General features: G+C 42.2%; 2 protein-coding genes across 3 annotated transcripts; both read right to left on the bottom strand.

The window, feature by feature from the left end:
- Positions 1 to 24: 24 nt before the first annotated feature.
- LOC117532707 (phospholipid scramblase family member 5) lies at positions 25 to 5267 on the bottom strand. 2 transcript variants are annotated; one of them, XM_034196140.1, is made up of 8 exons: positions 5138 to 5267; positions 3734 to 4085; positions 3048 to 3125; positions 2744 to 2936; positions 1318 to 1429; positions 665 to 764; positions 374 to 432; positions 25 to 86 (listed from the first exon to the last, which is right to left on the bottom strand). In XM_034196140.1, the coding sequence occupies exons 2-8, from the start codon at positions 4074 to 4076 to the stop codon at positions 60 to 62; spliced, it is 912 nt and encodes a 303-aa protein (XP_034052031.1). In that variant the 5' UTR covers positions 4077 to 4085; positions 5138 to 5267; the 3' UTR covers positions 25 to 59. The 2 variants fall into 2 exon arrangements, with proteins under 2 accessions (XP_034052031.1, XP_034052030.1); XM_034196139.1 differs by having other exon boundaries at positions 2744 to 3125.
- Positions 5268 to 5533: 266 nt separating this feature from the next.
- Positions 5534 to 17092, bottom strand: chrng (cholinergic receptor, nicotinic, gamma). Its single transcript, XM_034195938.1, has 12 exons — positions 16897 to 17092; positions 12047 to 12183; positions 11910 to 11954; positions 11703 to 11827; positions 10938 to 11093; positions 8166 to 8263; positions 7871 to 8071; positions 7555 to 7669; positions 7349 to 7463; positions 6948 to 7212; positions 6304 to 6437; positions 5534 to 6221 (listed from the first exon to the last, which is right to left on the bottom strand). The coding sequence occupies exons 1-12, from the start codon at positions 16958 to 16960 to the stop codon at positions 6000 to 6002; spliced, it is 1677 nt and encodes a 558-aa protein (XP_034051829.1). The 5' UTR covers positions 16961 to 17092; the 3' UTR covers positions 5534 to 5999.
- Positions 17093 to 17529: the final 437 nt, after the last annotated feature.

Below are 17529 nucleotides of genomic sequence, written 5' to 3'. Positions count from 1 at the left end.
TACACACTGACGCTGTAGCAACAATGTCAGTTTACCTTTTTATTGATCCTTTTCATGGATCAGCTCATTTCAAAGAACATGTAATTCTGTAGGGAAAAAAGTGAAAGCAAATCAGTAAAAGGACAAACTCTAAGGGCCTTTTTCACAACAGACATGATATGTACTAGTAGGGAAATCACAGGTATTAATACAACTATAAACAATGTCTATATTGTAGTCATTTATGATGGTAGCATTCACAATATCAGAACCCTAAAACTGAATTCAGCTATGTTTAGTTTAGATATTTATACTTTTATTGTCCTTTCTGTAAAAAAAGGCCTATTATAATGAATAATGTATGAACAGTGATAATATAAATTAATTTGCTTACCAACAAGAAAGTGGCTGCCAGCAGCATTAGTTTGGAGTGTGATTCCATACCGAGTGGCACTGGAAGAGACACATTTAAATACAATTTGAAATGACATTAAGGTTCTCAAACTATGGGGTGCACATGGGACATTATGTGGAGTTAACTTAAGTAAAATAACATTTCATTTCTCAAAAGACATTTTGATATGTAAACACGTGTGTAACTCAGTAATTGTTGTCATGTTCTGTCATGCTCATCAATTTGTTTTTTTTGTGGACGTTTTTTAAACCTTCCTTGTGCTCAACTCACCTTCCAACCCAAAATATTCATGGTCCATGTTATAATCGTCATTGAAGCCAGGCCATTTCTTCCATATCGAGCCCATTTTCTCCCCAATGTTGGAGACAATCTGGAGAAGATTAAAAGCAAAACATAGCAATTAAAATAAGCGTGTAGAATATTTTTATTTTTGTGTTGCTTAACCCTTAGATGCACGAGTGACTGGACCCTACACTCTTCCATAAGTGGGTAAAAAAGGACCCATATTAGAATATAATGTTTTTATGTCATTTTGGTTAAGACAAATCACTTGTATAATATTTAGTATTATATTTTGGATCATACTAGAAATATTTAATATTACATTTTTCACTATTTATAATTTTAGAATCTTTTTTACATTTTGAAAAAAAAAACGAAATTCCATAGAAAATTCTTGCGGGTCATTTTTGACCCACTTATGGAAGCTTGGGGTAGTAATACAAAAACTATAATTTCTTAAAATGTATACAATTTAAATAAAACATTTGAATGGCATGATATCCAAAACATGTTTTTTGAGGAATAGCTGGAATATGAAATGATAAAAACAAATGTAATTACAAAGATACTCTGAGAAAACCACCTCACCGGGTCAAAAAAGACCCACTTACAGTATGCATCTAAGGGTTAAATATCACTACCTGGAATTGCTGGTTAGAGAAGCATCGGGATGGACAGCAGGAGCCCTGGATTCTGATGGTGGATGCTCCTTCTGAATCACACACTTCCAGGAGAGGGGTGAACATGCTCCACCTGAAAACAAAGGCCCCCAACACACACCAACTCAACCCGTACCCTTACATAATAATCGTGCAATAAGCAACCTAGCAGATACACTGGCCGGTACTTCACACAGTGGCACCGCATAGCCTTGATGCTTGGTTGGTCAAATTTTCAGCTGTCATGGTTCTGCAGCACTAAAACCATTGTTTGCTTGGTATCGGAGGAGTTCAAATTGGGGCAGGCTTTATTCGAGGACAACTGAGAGAATATTTATACCAAGTAAATCTGTGCTCAACGAAACCTCTGCCAGGTCAGTCTTAATTGGGGATAACCTCATTGAGTGTGGCTTCTGAAAAACTCTGGATCCGGCACACACCACGGTAGCTAACCCTGGAGTCAAATTCAGGCCAAAGGAAGAAGAAAGTATTTTGGTTTGCCTACAGTAGATTGGGTGCTGCCATTTCGCCCATTAGTCAACATTCCCATTAAGAAGGACGTTGCATTCCTTCCCTCCCATGCAGCCCGGGGCAGCTTTGTCAGTATGTCTCCGTCCAAGCAGCTGTTTAGTGCATTAAGTCTCACAGGTTTAGACTGCACCCCGGCTGGATGGAACAGTAAAAGCTCTCTCTGCTATTTACAGACAGGCTGGGCATCTCTGATGGCTCAGGGTGGCCAGAGGCCGGGAGGGTCACGGAAAAAAGCTCACATGTTCAGTCTGAGAATGTATAAAGATTGCTGCCTGGTACAGTATTCTAGTGGAGGTCAAAGGGTTAAGGGTACATTCATTTAAATTACAAAAAACTTGAAAGATTACATTTCTTTCAACTTAACTGTATTTCGACAACATCATAAATCTCAGACCTGGTAAAATAAAACGATCCTGATTGGTATTGGTATTAGTAGATGGCACAATTTCACCACTGACCCAAATACCACACCGAAGACACCTTTAATTAAAATAATCAAATCCGACTAGTTGGGATTTATTTTTTATTTTTTATCAAATGTTTTTGCTGCATCAGTAAAATCTTAATTTGAAAAAGTAATACAAAAATAATTTATGTCATATAACAGTTATAACAGTTGTATTTGTTTATTTTTAATTCTTTATTTATTTGGGGTCACATTATATTAAAAGTACAGTTTTGCCTGAAACATGCACCATATTTTAGACACTTATCTTCTGTTCTACAGGTCAAATCTGCAAAGTAACTTAAATATAGCATAAAATAGAAGATTCTCTAAAGTATTCCCAAGCGTTTATAAGAGTCGGTACTTCAGTAAGTCTACTCTTCAGCACTGAAGTTGGCCCGGGGCAATAGAAGTACGTTTTGACTGTCCTACCTCTGAAACACAGTGCCTATGAGTTGTTTGTGAGGTGTGTACACCCTCATCTCCATCAGGCAGCAGCCGAGACAGCAGGCGTCCACTCTGAGGGGCCTTTCAAAATAAAAGACCTGCCGGCTCTGACAGTCGAACCCCCGCAGGGAACAGGCCCGAGCTGGACCGCAACACTGGAGGCACACACAGGAACTCTCTGACAGATCAAAGACAATACACTGAAAAACATTAAAACCCACACTATCTTCATATGAAAAGCAAATTATGGGCTCAGTTAAGACATGTGTAGCTGAACATGGATCAGTACCTTCCACAGCCATAAATAACTGTGACCTGTGACCTCCTGTGCTGATGCTGTAGATCCTCCTTGGAACACATTGTGGACCTGCAATGACGACACATTATTCTTTAAAACAGAAACACATATTCACTGCAAGTTTTACTTTTTACAGGTCGCCTATTGTGCAAAATCCACCTGTTCATGTCTTTTATACATAAACATGTGTCCCCTCTGTGTAAAGAGATTCTGAAAGTCTCAGTAACAAAGACCCCCTCTCTTTTTGTCCTGATCCATTTCTATAAAAACCTGTCTGAAAATGAGCTGATCACATTTTGGCCACTCTATGATGTCATAACGATGTTTTGGCTTGTGTAACCATTAGCCAATCACCAACCAAGGTAACCCCCCCCCCACATTATCACCTGGATCTCCTCCTAGAGCTCCATTGTGTTCTTTTAACCAAATCTCTCTCAGAGGGGCGTGGGGAGGGGCTCCTTATTTTCATCTAAAGTAACAGACACAGAATCTGCCCTTTTGAAATAGGGCTGAAACAGAGGGGATTATGGGATGCTACAATGCATGATCTGTTTGGTATTTCGAAACACTTCAGAGACATGTTTTGTATATATCTGAGACCTATAATATATTGATGAAAAACAGTATAACAGGAGACCTTTAAAGAACGATACGCCAAAGTGACCCCCCTTTCTCACCTTGCAGCTCTGGTCTGGCAGTGATGTGTATTTGACTGACTGTTTCCAGCACAGACAGGAAGTGTGATCCAGCTGCACCTCCAGGCTCCTCCACCCCTGGCAGACTGACTTTCCCTGGTTGCTGCATGAATCCGTTGTTCATCATCCTCCCAGGAGCCACACCTGACAGCTGCCCATCAGATTGACAGTCAGGAGGTGTTTGGGTGCGTTTGGGCCGAGGGTGGTGAGTGTGGCATTCACATGAAGGCCCGCAGTGTTTCTGGAAAGCTTTGAAGATCATCTGGATGTGCTTCTCTCTTTCCAGTTGACCGAAGGGAAGAGGCTGATTGGTCACCGCTGACATGGTGTAAAACTGAAAATATATGTTGCACCCAGAAATAACATATCAATGACAAGCAATTATACTGTGAATATATAAGGTGGGATACTTTGTTCAGCTTTGTTTACCCGAGAGTATAAGACCAGCGTCAGTAATCGCTCATTTGTTGTCTATGTTTGGATGGAATTATTTAGATACCAGACTCTTGTTAAACAATAATCCAGGACTTTTTGGAGTTACAGAAATAATTGTTGTGTTTAAATTGTCCTCATAGTGTTTAATAATTTAAATTGTAAGAACATCATTAAAAAGTCATAGTATTCAAGGTAAATATATATCATACAAATGAATAGTATAATACGCAATTTAAAAATCATAAAACATCCTATGTCTTAAAAATTCATCAAAATAAGTCATTGTTAAATACTGTAGGTCACAACAAGTTATTAATATGGACTTAGTATAATATATATGTATAAAATAATAAGTGTAAAGGCGAAACAATTATCAGAAGGGACCGTTGACCAAAATCTTATGAAATGGGGTCTACGGTATGTCATTAAAAAAGTCATAGTATTGTATGTCATCAAAAGCGTTGTTTCAAGAAGTATTTCAGAACACTAGTTGACTAGATTGTCTAAATAATAATTTCACATTTCCCCTGAAGTAAAGGCTTACAAACAAATAATTAGATTTATCTCTTGAATTTACAAGAGAAAGCTCAAGAAAACCAACATTCCTTTTCACACAAAGTTCCTTCAGGAGGTTCAGGGTGTTCTCTAGCACCAATATAAACGCCCTCCCCTTACGACAAAGGGATTTTATCACCGCAGCCAGCATCAGCCTCTTCTTTATTCAAATCACACACACTCAGCTTTCACAGTTTGCCCCATTCTGCAGCTGTATGTAACTTTGTATACGATATTCCTCAACAAAAAAGTAATTAAACTTTAACTCCTGTCCTGCATAGAGACAGGGATTGCTGAAAGGGTACAAGGTGCCAACATGGTAAACATCTTCCAGAGTATTTAGTATTAAACAGTATTTATGGACAGAAAACAGCACAACTAAGCACTCTTGCTTACCGTCTGAGGTCGACCTCCAGGTACCTAAAGACTCTGACTGTGAGAAGGATATAACCAGACAAACATCCACGAGTCGACATGATCAGGAGGGCTGAAGCACATACCTCCTTACAACCTCTGTGTGTGTATGTAGTAATGTTTGGCGTTGTGATGTGTGTGTATGTGTGTGTCACCGCCGGTCTCACCCCCTGACTCTGTTTCCATCCCAACCAGGCGGATCTGCCTTTTGTTGGGTTAAAAAAGACCCCGCTCGGCCATGTAATTGAAATCCTGCTACCAGAGGTGGGGGGGCTGTGCAGTGGGTCTGTGTTTTGGGGTAGCCTGGGGGCTGTTAGTGCTCTATATGTGCCACAAAAAAGGTGTTAAACACATGATTAAGAAAAGTCTGAGACTGAGCAATTGACCAATAATAGAAGTACTTTTATTTAAAAAACAAAACATGTTTTCACTGTTTACATCTGTGATCAACATGTGTCTCATGTACAGTAGGTTATCATGATGGCCTAAGATTTTATCATCAGCAGGAAAAAAATGTAGACTTACATCAAACACTGGGCTTGTGACAGGAAGAGCACATTTTCTTATACAGCTTTTTACGCAACAAGTATTCTCAACCCCAAAAATCAGTGACAGCTGATACCAGTACTGTGCGTCACCATCGATCATACTGGCATCCAGAAAACTGTGCAGTGGATCCTTTATCAACATGAACAAGCATTTTTGACTTGTGATAGTCGGAAAGACCCCCAAATCTTCTCTATTATCTCTGTGTCCTCGTCTCAAAGCGAAGGATCACTGACGGACATCCTCAGATTCCGACTTTTGATTGAAAAAGGATTACATCTGGAAGTTTTCTCTTAGTTCACCCCAAGAAGTTTGCTCCCATCCCACTCTCAGTTAGATCAGTGAGGTTGTTTATTAGAGGGAGATACCTCTTGGGATCCCCGGGGAAAGGCGAGGAGGGGGGCTGGTTGAAATGACCCATCAGGAAGATCCCAATCGTGCCGATAAAAAACACTGACACCATGACAATGAAGCAGACCCTGTCGATCACCCGGGCGACCAGGAACCACTCTTCGTTCTCCTGGAGCAGGAAGAAAATGGGAGATTATCACTGATGTTGATTAACCTAAGAAGATCAGCACATATTGAAATGTAGAACTCACACTTTGGAAGTTGTTCTGTTTTCTTGCAGTCTCGGCTATGTGTTTGCAGGAGGCCACACACTGCTTCAGCTGTGGAGAGGCCTTTGCCAGGCTGGCACTGAGCTGCTCAGCTGAGCCCCCCTCCAGCCCATCATCTGTGTACATAACACCAGATGTTCATGAAAAGGAGAACACACTTTCATAGGCACTTTAATGGAAGACTTCACTCCTAAATTATCTTTTGCATACACATTATTCAACCTCTGTTACCTTGAGTTCTTGAATACATCTCACAAAAGGCTTTCACAGTGAACAAAATTCCTCATGAACCAAAGTCAACTTGGTCTGGATTCAACAACAGCACAACTATATCAAGAAATACAAGGAGTCCAGATGAAAAGTATCTGCGCAAACCTGAGACTGTTAATGAGGAGGGGGTTTTAAATAGTTTTTGGTTTGGGAAGTACTGAGCATACAACTAGAAAAGCTTTGATTATAATACACAGGCGTCTGCAAGTTTTTAAGCTGATGTGCTTTAGTAAAACCCCGCTCACTATTGACAGTTTAACCAATTATTTGTTCACATTGAAGTCGTGATAAAAACATTATTATTATTATTACAATTTGGGGGTGAAGAATTGCTTTGCACTTGTTTAAATACTTACGTATCCTCTCTAATACTGACTTCATCAGTCCGTTTCTGTCTTTGAGTCTGGTAAACATGAGTTCAGATCGAGCTGTTTTGAACACGTATTCCTCCGCCTTGCTAATGAGGCTCATGGAGCTGCGGCGTCGGCAGGGCACCAGGAACACGTTGTTCCTGTCTGTGACATGATTTTCACCGTTGCCAGGTTCTGAAGCGTTGTCACTGTTTGGTTTCCAGGGTTGCATCTGCATCTTCAGCAGCCGAGGCAGGATGTTTAGGAAGATCTGAGGAGGATACAGGGTCAGAGGGTAATCCAGTGGCAAATAGACCTGTGTTTGCTTCACAGGATGTTCATTCAGTAGCTTCTTAATGGAAATTGCATTTAGAAAAGGCCAGGGTTTGGTCTACACACAGTCTTACCTTTCTGACATTGTCTGTCATTTTGTGAGTGTTTGGGGTTCTCAGGGAAACGTTGAGGACTACCACACAGTTCATCACCACCGTGGTTGTCACTGACATCGCAAACATCAAATACCTGCAGTCAAATGTTCATCAATCACATTTTTTTCTCACTTCAGGTCAGCTGTATTTGAACCAAAACTCTTTGAGTGATCACACAAACGTACTTTCCAATCAGGGGCACTGCCCTGGAAGTCTCTGGAACCTTCTTGGCGATAAGGAAGAGAAACACAGTCTGGCCCAGAAGAGTGGCAATAGACATGGTGCACTTCTGACCCCCAGCTGCAAAACAAATATTCATTGGTCAGTGGTAATGAAAACAGAAATGTGTAACCTAAAGGAGCCAGACTTTTCTTGTCTACCGCATAACATTTGGAGAAAACCTTGATGATGAGAGCTAGGAAAATCATGATGAGGTTAATGTGTTGGAGGTCTGAGTGACTATTAGGCTTTTAGAAAGTTTCACAAAGTTAGCAAACAGACCTTTGGCAGGTAAGAAGTAGACTAGGAGGCAGAGGGAAGAGAAGAGCACACAGGGAGCGATGATGTTAATGACGTAGAAGAGGGGCTTCCTCTGGATGATGAGGAAGAAGACCACCTCCTGGTACTCCAGCTCATCCTTAGTGTGCTGAGTGTTGATCAGCGTCTTAGCCGGCCTATGCTTGATGGCCCACTCTCCATTCTCTAAAAACAAGTTAAGATGGAAGTTAAACATTTTGCAACACAATCATTTGTAATAAGTTTCAATATAAACACTGTCTTTTAAACTCTTCTGTACCTGTGAAAGCCTCTGGGTCAATGTCCACCCACTCCAGCGTGTGGTTGTCCTCCTCTTTGAGAACCAGTTTGATCTCGTTGGCACTGTACGTCTGGGAGCTGAACACAGCGAGAAGACATATGTTCTGTCTGACACCACAACAAACACAGCCATTTATTCCCTTTTACAAGACAGCATGGTGAAAAGGGACCGTGAATGAAGGAATCATTGTCCCTGGTTAGGACACTGGATGCTATTTAAATCACAAAGAGAAACCTGACATAGAGATCTGAACCGATGGTCAAGAGTCTAAATGATTAGAAATGAAACTGGTCAGCAGCTGGTCTGTCGATTTCAATTCCTTTGCTTTTATCCATTGTTTTCATTTAACATATCAATCAATCAATGTTTATTTATATAGCCCAATATCACAAATGTTACATTTGTCTCAGTGGACTTTACAGTTTGTACAAAATATCAGTAGGACAATACGACACCCTCTGTCCTTAGACCCTCACATCGTACAAGGAAAAACTTCCGAAGAAAACCCACAGTTTAAAGGGAAAAATGGGAGAAACCTCAGGGAGAGCAACAGAGGAGGGATCCCTCTCCCAGGACGGACAGACGTGCAATAGATGCCGTGTGTAAATTGAAAAGATAATACATTTGCAACATAGGTAGTCCAAATGTTTGGAAATGCATGTGTGTATAATAGGAAGATGAATCCACGAGGATATCCATCCAGGACCTATGATCCAGGACCACAGCCACGACTCAAGATCCAGGGCTCGCGATCCAGGACAGAGGAGCGCAGGATCATCCATGACTCCGGATCCCGGCGTATATAGACACCAAAAAGAAAGACATTTGGGGAAGCTGGGTTAATCGGAACATGAGAGTACACAGGTATAGACAGAGAGAAGGAAGAAGTAAGATGTCCCCCGACAAACTAAGCCTATATCAGCAAAACTAGGGGCTGAATCTAATCAGCCCTAACTATAAGCTTTATCAAAAAGGAAGGTCTTAAGCGCACTCTTAAAAACGGATAGGGTGTCTGCCGCCCGAACACAAACTGGAAGCTGATTCCACAAATGTGGAGCTTGATAAGAAAAGGCTCTGGCTCCCATTGTACTTTTAGAGACTCTAGGAACAACCAACAACCCTGCATTCTTGGAACGCAATGCCCTAGTATGACAGTAGGGTATAATGAGTTCTTTAAGGTAAGATGGCGCCTGCCCATTAAGGGCTTTGTAGGCGAGAAGAAGAGTTTTAAATTCTATCCTGTGTTCTATAGGGAGCCAGTGTAAGGCAGCCAGAACAGGAGTAATGTGGTCCCTTTTCCTAACTCTGGTTAGTACACGAGCCGCAGCATTTTGAATCAGCTGAAGCGACTTGACTGACTTCTTGGTACACCCTGATAATAAAGAGTTACAATAATCCAGCCTTGAAGTAACAAATGCATGGACTAGTTTCTCTGCATCGTTTTGAGGCAAGATATGCTTGATTTTTGCAATGTTACGTAGATGGAAGTAGGCGGTCCTTGAAATTGATTTTATGTGGGCGTTAAAGGATAAATCCTGATCAAATATAACACCAAGATTCCTTACAGTCTCACTGGAGGCCAAATTAATAGTTAGTATATCCTTAGATAATTTGTTTCGTAGATTCTTCGGGCCAAGTACAATAACTTCAGTTTTGGTCGTGTTTAACATCAAAAAGTTTAAGGTCATCCACGTTTTTAAGTCCTTAAGGCAGTCTTGAATTTTATTTAGATGATTAATTTCATCAGGCTTGATTGATAAATATAGTTGAGTATCATCCGCATAACAATGAAAGTTTACAGAATGATTCCTTATAATATTGCCTAACGGAAGCATATATAATGTGAACAAAATAGGTCCGAGCACTGAGCCCTGTGGCACTCCATGGCTAACTTTGGTTTGCGTGGAAGATTCATCATTGACACGTACAAACTGAGAGCGTTCAGATAGATAGGACCTAAACCAGTCTAAAGCAGTTCCCTGTATGCCAACTAAGTGCTCTAGTCTTTGCAATAAGATATCATGGTCGATAGTATCAAATGCAGCACTGAGATCGAGCAAAACAAGAATAGAGACACGTCCCTTGTCAGAGGCTATTAGAATGTCATTTGTGACTTTAACCAGAGCTGTCTCTGTGCTATTTGTGTTCTAAAGCCAGACTGAAAAGCTTCAAATAAATCATTGTTTTTTAAGTAATCACACAACTGTTTTGCGACCGCTTTCTCAAGAATCTTTGAGAGGAACGGAAGATTGGAAATAGGTCTATAATTGGCTAAAACCTCTGGATCGAGGTTGTGCTTTTTAAGAAGCGGTTTTATCACTGCTACTTTGAATGATTGTGGAACATAGCCTGATAATAAAGACATATTCATAATATTTAATAAATAAGTGCTAATTAATGGAAAAACTTCCTTCAACATATTCATTTAACTTTAATAAAATGTTCTTGGAACTTAACTTTATTGTAAAGCCTTCTATATAGTAGGGTATAACTAAATCCTTAACATAAATCTAGTTCACATATTTTTTGCAATGTATTAAACTCTATATTGAGTTGTTTATCTGTGTCCTTACATTGCAGCCAGTTTTCGTGGTCATTTAACATGCACTTCTACTCTTTGGTTTCTAAAATGTTAAATCTTATCTTGCTTTTCTCTAAATTACTGCAAGATTGTGGGTAAACCGGAGGTGCTTTTTAATATTATAGTAGCTTGACAATCATCAAATCCTAACAGATTTTGTCTCTACTCACCGGAAGACCATGGTGCAGTTCTGCCAGTCAAATGGAAAGTAGTTGACGGTGATGGCACAAGCACTGCGGTAGATGGCGGGAGGCAGCCAGTACACGCAGCCGTTAGGAGACACCAGAGCGTTGCAGTACAGAGCCACTTCGAACTGTCCATCGATACTGTGCACAGGTTAGAACAGAGGGGAACTCACACACACACACTCACACACATTTGCTTCTACAGTGTGTTTTTCTTATGTATACAGGCAGAAGTAAACATTATAGCTGCACTTGATTAAAATACTTTTGACTAAATTAGTGTCTGATGGAGTGTTACACTTTTCTGCCCACAGGAAGTGAGAAATACAAAGATTAACAACTGAAGAAAAACAAAAAACAAACACTTACTCAATTTCCTTTCTTTGAAATCTTAAACACTGTATTTCTACCCATTAGCTCATGATGTACCAGCAGGTAAATATAGTCAATGCATTGAAATAACACATCTTTTTTTTAAATCTGCCCCTTTAGTTTGTATGGCTGAGTTATGTCACTTTTAAATGACTGTGATTACAACAATAACATACCCACAAAAAAAGTCTGTATACTACTATTTGTTTGCTTTCAAAGCTTTTAAACTCATTGTGATAAGTTACACATCAATGCTAACTACATCTTATAAGATAGTTCTTCTGAGCTGCAGTTGAAGTTTTAGTGACTGCCTGGGAAAATGTGCTTATTAAATGTGTGGCTGATCCATTGCCTGAAACAAAAATTGTTCACACTCACTTGTTCTCCAGTATGACTTCAGGCAGCCAGATGCTCTTGGAGGGCATCCGCAGCTCAGAGGTGATGTTCCCATAGAGCGCTGACCTGGGCGGTTGGTCCCATCTGAGCCTGTAGTCACACCATTGCTACAAACAGATATACAGTGGGTTTGAAATCAGTGCAAAGCAGCTACAAAGAATCCAACAGGTGAGGTGTGTGTAAGGTTACCATTTCTATCCAGACGCTTGTTGTCAGGGCCTCCTCCTTTTCACTCTGAAGGAAGATAGGGTTAGTACATAGTGTTACCCATAATGCTCAAATAACCACGGGCACCAATCGAAAACACCAGACTGAACTTCACTCACCAGAGAGATGAGGTTAGTGAGAGTCATTTTGATGTCGACCTGAGTGATGTCCCCGCTGTTCTCCATCGGGCGGATGTTCTTGTTGTAGCCCTTTATTAAATCCTTGAAAAGTTCCCCTTCAAGGTTGAGCGCTGATGCTGCAGGAACATATGAGAGACAAGTGATAGAAAAGGGACTAAATCAAAGAGTGCTCCATCCATTTTACATATTAGTCTCAGTTTGAAGCCTAATGAATGAGTTGCTTAATGTCTCCTGTGGCTCTAGAGAGAGGTTTCCAAAGTTTGTAAAATAACCCTGATGATGTCTTATTATTGTCAACAGGGTTATCTCAGTTTGGGCTCGACACATTGTGAACAAAACTGCTTAAAAACTAGATGTGTAAAGTTTGAGAGACATGATCAGCAGTGAGAACTGAGCAATCAGGTGTCCATTTTAGGTAGCACTTTCCTGGAGCGTCAGCTTCAGCGTCAGACAGGTTAAGACTGGCAAAGACATTAGAGTCCTACAGGAGTCACGAGGGAGGCAAAGAGGAGGCAAATCCTACTTTGATTGAGCTAAGTATCGCTGGTGTTTTTATTTTGTTTTATTTTTATTTGGTTGTTTAGCCCCTCATGCTATAATCATGTGTATTTTCTCCATTCCTGTTCATGTGTCTTCTCGCAATTATCACTGGCCCCGTGTATCTCGTAATCGATATAACCGGCCTGCTCTCATCTATCCCACATGCTCCACTGAGATCCAACATCTAGTTTCAGGTGGCCTGTGGAATTGCCAGTCAGCTGTTCCTAAGGCTGACTTCATCTCTGGCTACGCCTCCCTGCAGTCTCTGGATTTCCTTGCTCTCACTGAGACCTGGATTACTCCATCCAACACATCCACCCCAGCAGCTCTCTCCACTGCATATTCCTTCTCCCATACACCCAGACCAACTGGCAGAGGAGGTGGCACTGGTCTCCTGCTCTCTCCCAAATGGAGCTTTTCCCTCTTCAAGCTACCTAACTTCACTCCTTCCACCTTTGAATTCCATGTCGTCACAGTAACCCATCCTATACAGTTAACCATTGTTGTTCTCTACCATCCACCAGGCCCCTTGGGGGACTTCTTGGAGGAATTAGATAATCTCCTCTCACACATCCCTGAAACTGGCCCTCCCGCTGTACTTCTCGGAGACTTCAACCTCCAGACAGGGAAGATAGACGAACTAACATCTCTGTTAACCGCCTTTGCTTTCTCACTGTCTCCGTCCCCACCGACTCATAAAGCTGGCAATGTCCTTGATCTCATATTCTCAAGGAACTGCGCTACTTCTAACCTCTCTGTAAACCCGCTCCACACATCCGATCACTTCTTCATTTCATTCTCTCTACCCCTTTCCAAACATAACAAACTAATCTCTTCTCATCCTGCACTTGTCCGCCGTAATCTTCGCTCCCTCTCCCCCTCTACCTTTGCCTCGTCGGTGCTCTCAGCCCTCCCTTCCTCTGACTCGTTCCAACTCCTGCCTCCAAACTCTGCTGCAGAAACTCTCCTCTCTACTCTCTCATCCACTCTGGACTCGCTCTGTCCTCTCACATCTCGGCAGGCTCGTCAGTCCCCTCCTGCTCCCTGGCTAAATGATGCACTGCGTGCTAATAGAACCGTCCTTAGGGCAGCAGAGCGGAAACGGTGGAAATCCAAACACCGTGACGACCTCCTAACCTATCAAGCTCTCCTCTCCTCTTTCTCTGCTTCGATCTCTCAGGCAAAAAGCACTTTCTTTCAGGATAAGATCCAATCTTCCTATTCCAATCCTAAAAAACTTTTCTCCATCTTCTCCACCCTCTTGGACCCTCCAAAAGCCCCTCCCCCCTCCTAACTTCTGTCAAGCGACTTTTTTACCCACTTTGAAAAAAAGGTTGATGATATTCGCTCTTCTTTTTCTGACTCACCTTTACTCACTGCTGGGTCACCAGACCCTCCTCCCACCAACACACTAACCTCCTTTTCCCCTCTCTCTCCAAGTGAGGTTCTTACCCTCATTACCCTACCACCTGTCCTCTGGACCCTATCCCTTCAAACCTCCTTCAGACTATCGCTCCTGATATTCTACCGTTTCTCACCCACTTCATCAACACTTCTCTAACTTCTGGTCACTTTCCAAATAGTCTCAAGGAGGCAAGAGTAAACTCTCTCCTAAAGAAACCCACTCTCAACCCGTCTGATGTTATAAACTACAGGCCTGTCTCTCTCCTCCCGTTCCTGTCTAAATCACTTGAACGCGCTGTCTTTAAACAACTCTCCTGTTATCTCAATCAGAACAACCTTCTGGATCCGCACCAGTCTGGTTTCAAGGCAGGTCACTCCACAGAAACTGCTCTCATTGCTGTCACGGAGGAACTGCACACTGCCAAAACTGCATCCCTCTCCTCTGTCATCATCCTGTTGGACCTGTCTGCTGCATTCGACACGGTGAATCATCAGATCCTCCTTCGCACTCTCCAAAAACTTGGAGTTTCAGGCTCTGCACTTTCCCTCCTCACCTCATACCTGAAAGACCGTACCTACAGGGTGACTTGGAGAGGGTCTGAGTCCGACCCTTGTCAATTAACTACAGGGGTCCCTCAGGGCTCTGTTCTTGGTCCCCTCCTCTTCTCCCTGTACACAAACTCGCTCGGATCAGTCATTAGCCCGCATGGTTTTTCTTACCACTGCTACGCTGACGACACCCAATTAATTCTGTCCTTTCCCCGCTCAGAGACCCAGGTCGTCGCACGCATCTCTGCTTGTCTAGCTGACATCTCTCAGTGGATGTCTGCTCATCACCTCAAGCTCAAACTTGACAAGACTGAGCTGCTCTTCCTTCCGGGAAAAGATTGTCCCACTCTTGACCTAACAATCAACATCGGCACCTCAGTTGTTTCCCCGACTCAGACTGCAAGGAATCTGGGTGTGACCCTAGATAACAACCTGTCCTTCACTGCAAACATCGCTGCTACAACCCGTTGCTGCAGATACACGCTTTACAACATCAGGAAGATACATCCCCAGCTGACACAGAAAGCGACTCAGGTTCTGGTCCAGGCTCTCGTCATCTCACGCCTAGACTACTGCAACTCCCTCCTGGCTGGTCTACCTGCATGTGCCATCCGACCTCTGCAGCTCATCCAGAATGCAGCGGCTCGTCTGGTCTTCAACCTTCCTACATTTTCCCACACTACTCCGCTCCTCCGCTCCCTTCACTGGCTTCCGGTAACTGCTAGAATCCACTTCAAGACACTGGTACTTGCTTACCATGCTGCGAATGGATCTGGCCCTTCGTACATCCAGGACATGGTTAAACCGTACACCCCAGCACGTGCACTACGCTCTGCATCAGCCAAACGACTCGCTGCGCCCTCACTGCGAGGGGGACCCAAGTTCCCATCGGCGAAAACACGTGGGTTTGCTGTCCTGGCTCCAGGATGGTGGAATGAGCTCCCCATTGACATCAGGACGGCAGATAGCTTGCACATCTTCCGGCGCAGACTGAAAACTCATCTCTTTCGACTCCACTTCGAGCGATAGAACTATTAACGAAGCACTTTTATACTAATAAAGGACTGGCTTATCTAAAGCCAGTTGAGTAGCACTTGAAATGTTTTTGCTCTATGAAGCCTGATGTACTTATATGATTCTGTTTTCTTCAAGTTGTATTTTGTTGGTCGAACGCACTTATTGTAAGTCGCTTTGGATAAAAGCGTCAGCTAAATGCAATGTAATGTAATGATCAGTGGAGTGCTGTATAGGTAAGATCCTCCGTTGTTGGTGCTTGATCTATGCTACGGACTAGAAGCCATGCTTGTGCTACATCAAATCTAAGTACCGTTTTTTTAACCTGCCTCTTATCAGTCTCCCTAATACACTTCAAGTATGTACTGTATAACATCGCTGATACAAAGCATCACTCGGTACCACTTTATACTTGTATCAGCAAAGATAATACAGCAATCACCTGATAGTCCCCTAAGACGAGTATAAAACTGGAACCCGCATGAAGTCTACTACAATGGACTATAAAGCAGAGCAAACTCACACAGCATGAGTATGGTCCAACTTTGTGTACACATGCCTTGCCAAATAATGAATTACAATTGGGTAACAATTTATATTTACATCAAAGGTACATCGTTGTTGTTTGATTCCTCACTGAACCTGGGGCCGTTTAGTGAAGAGTGACGCTTAGTGTACTGCAACCTCTGTAATAACATTTGGCCGAGAGTTGAGTACTACTTTTTGTTGGTTGTGAAAATGCAAATATAATTAGTAGTAGGTGTGATGGAAACTCCTGAAGCAATGGAGACAGGACTCAGAGAGACACGTGGAGAGCAGGAACTTTGATAGCAAACACTGTGCCACGAGTTGACACAGCGGTTGCCAAACCAATACTGAAGATCTCTACCCCAGACACATGTATTTAGCAAGTTCTGAGAGAATAATCAACATTGTGCATAACAAGATAAAGCACTATAACACCTCTATCAGCTGACGCCAACAGGCAGGAACAGGAGACAAAACACTGAGAGCACAGCAGCCCAAGGTTGCAGGCAAACTGGGTCGAAGGTGCGGGCCTAGGAAAATATGTCCCCAACAGTAGGAAGAGCAGTACTTGAACTGTTCCTTAATGTTAGAATTAACTTAATTTGATTACAGTTTGACGACACAATATTCAATGTAAATAAAGTACCTTCATTAAGCATGTTACACCTTTCTGAGAAATTGATGTTGCACTTAATAACATACATAAAATAATCTGGCTTTACAAATATAAACACAATGCACATCCAGATAAACTAAGCAACAAGATGCTACTCCTAAATCTGACAGCAGCCTACCTGTGGCAGAAATCATGAAGACCCTCACAAAGAGTGACAGGGAGAGTGGAGGTACTGAATCCATTAGTGTTTGTGCTGCTCTGTCCGAGACAAAGCAATGATCACTAATCTGATACACACGCACACTACTCCATGGGTTTACTGGCACTCAAGCTGTGTGTGTGTCTGTGTCTAAATGTGTGTGTGTGTTTCCTAGCAGAAGTCGGGGCTGATGGGATGGGTGGAGGTTTAGAGGAATGGTTGGGGGTGGGTGGGGGAGTTGATGATTGTTAGGGTTGAATCCAAGAGTTTATTTCTAGGTCTGCATAGTCAGCTGTCACAATGCGTTCACACACAAACACACACCCATGACACGCACATACTTCAGGCATTGTACTTAGTGCTTGGCTGCCTACAGTGTTAAGGTACACCATCAAAAAAACACAAGTTGTAACTCTGTTTCTAGCACCTGGCTGTTGTCATTCAGACAACAAATGTACAAAGTAACTCATGGATACTGTGAGGGTACATTTACTACATCAGTGATCTATAAATAAAACATAAGTTTTTCCACCAGAAGTCTTGGTTAAATGTGTTTTCTGCAATGAAAGGATCACAGACAATAGATTAGACGCATGCGTGTCTGCAAGCCAG

This window comes from Gymnodraco acuticeps, unplaced genomic scaffold (assembly GCF_902827175.1).
Source record: "Gymnodraco acuticeps unplaced genomic scaffold, fGymAcu1.1, whole genome shotgun sequence".
Classification (NCBI taxonomy): Eukaryota; Metazoa; Chordata; class Actinopteri; order Perciformes; family Bathydraconidae; genus Gymnodraco; species Gymnodraco acuticeps.
Note: the sequence above shows the minus strand (reverse complement) of the source record. Positions and strands in the feature narration are given on the sequence as shown.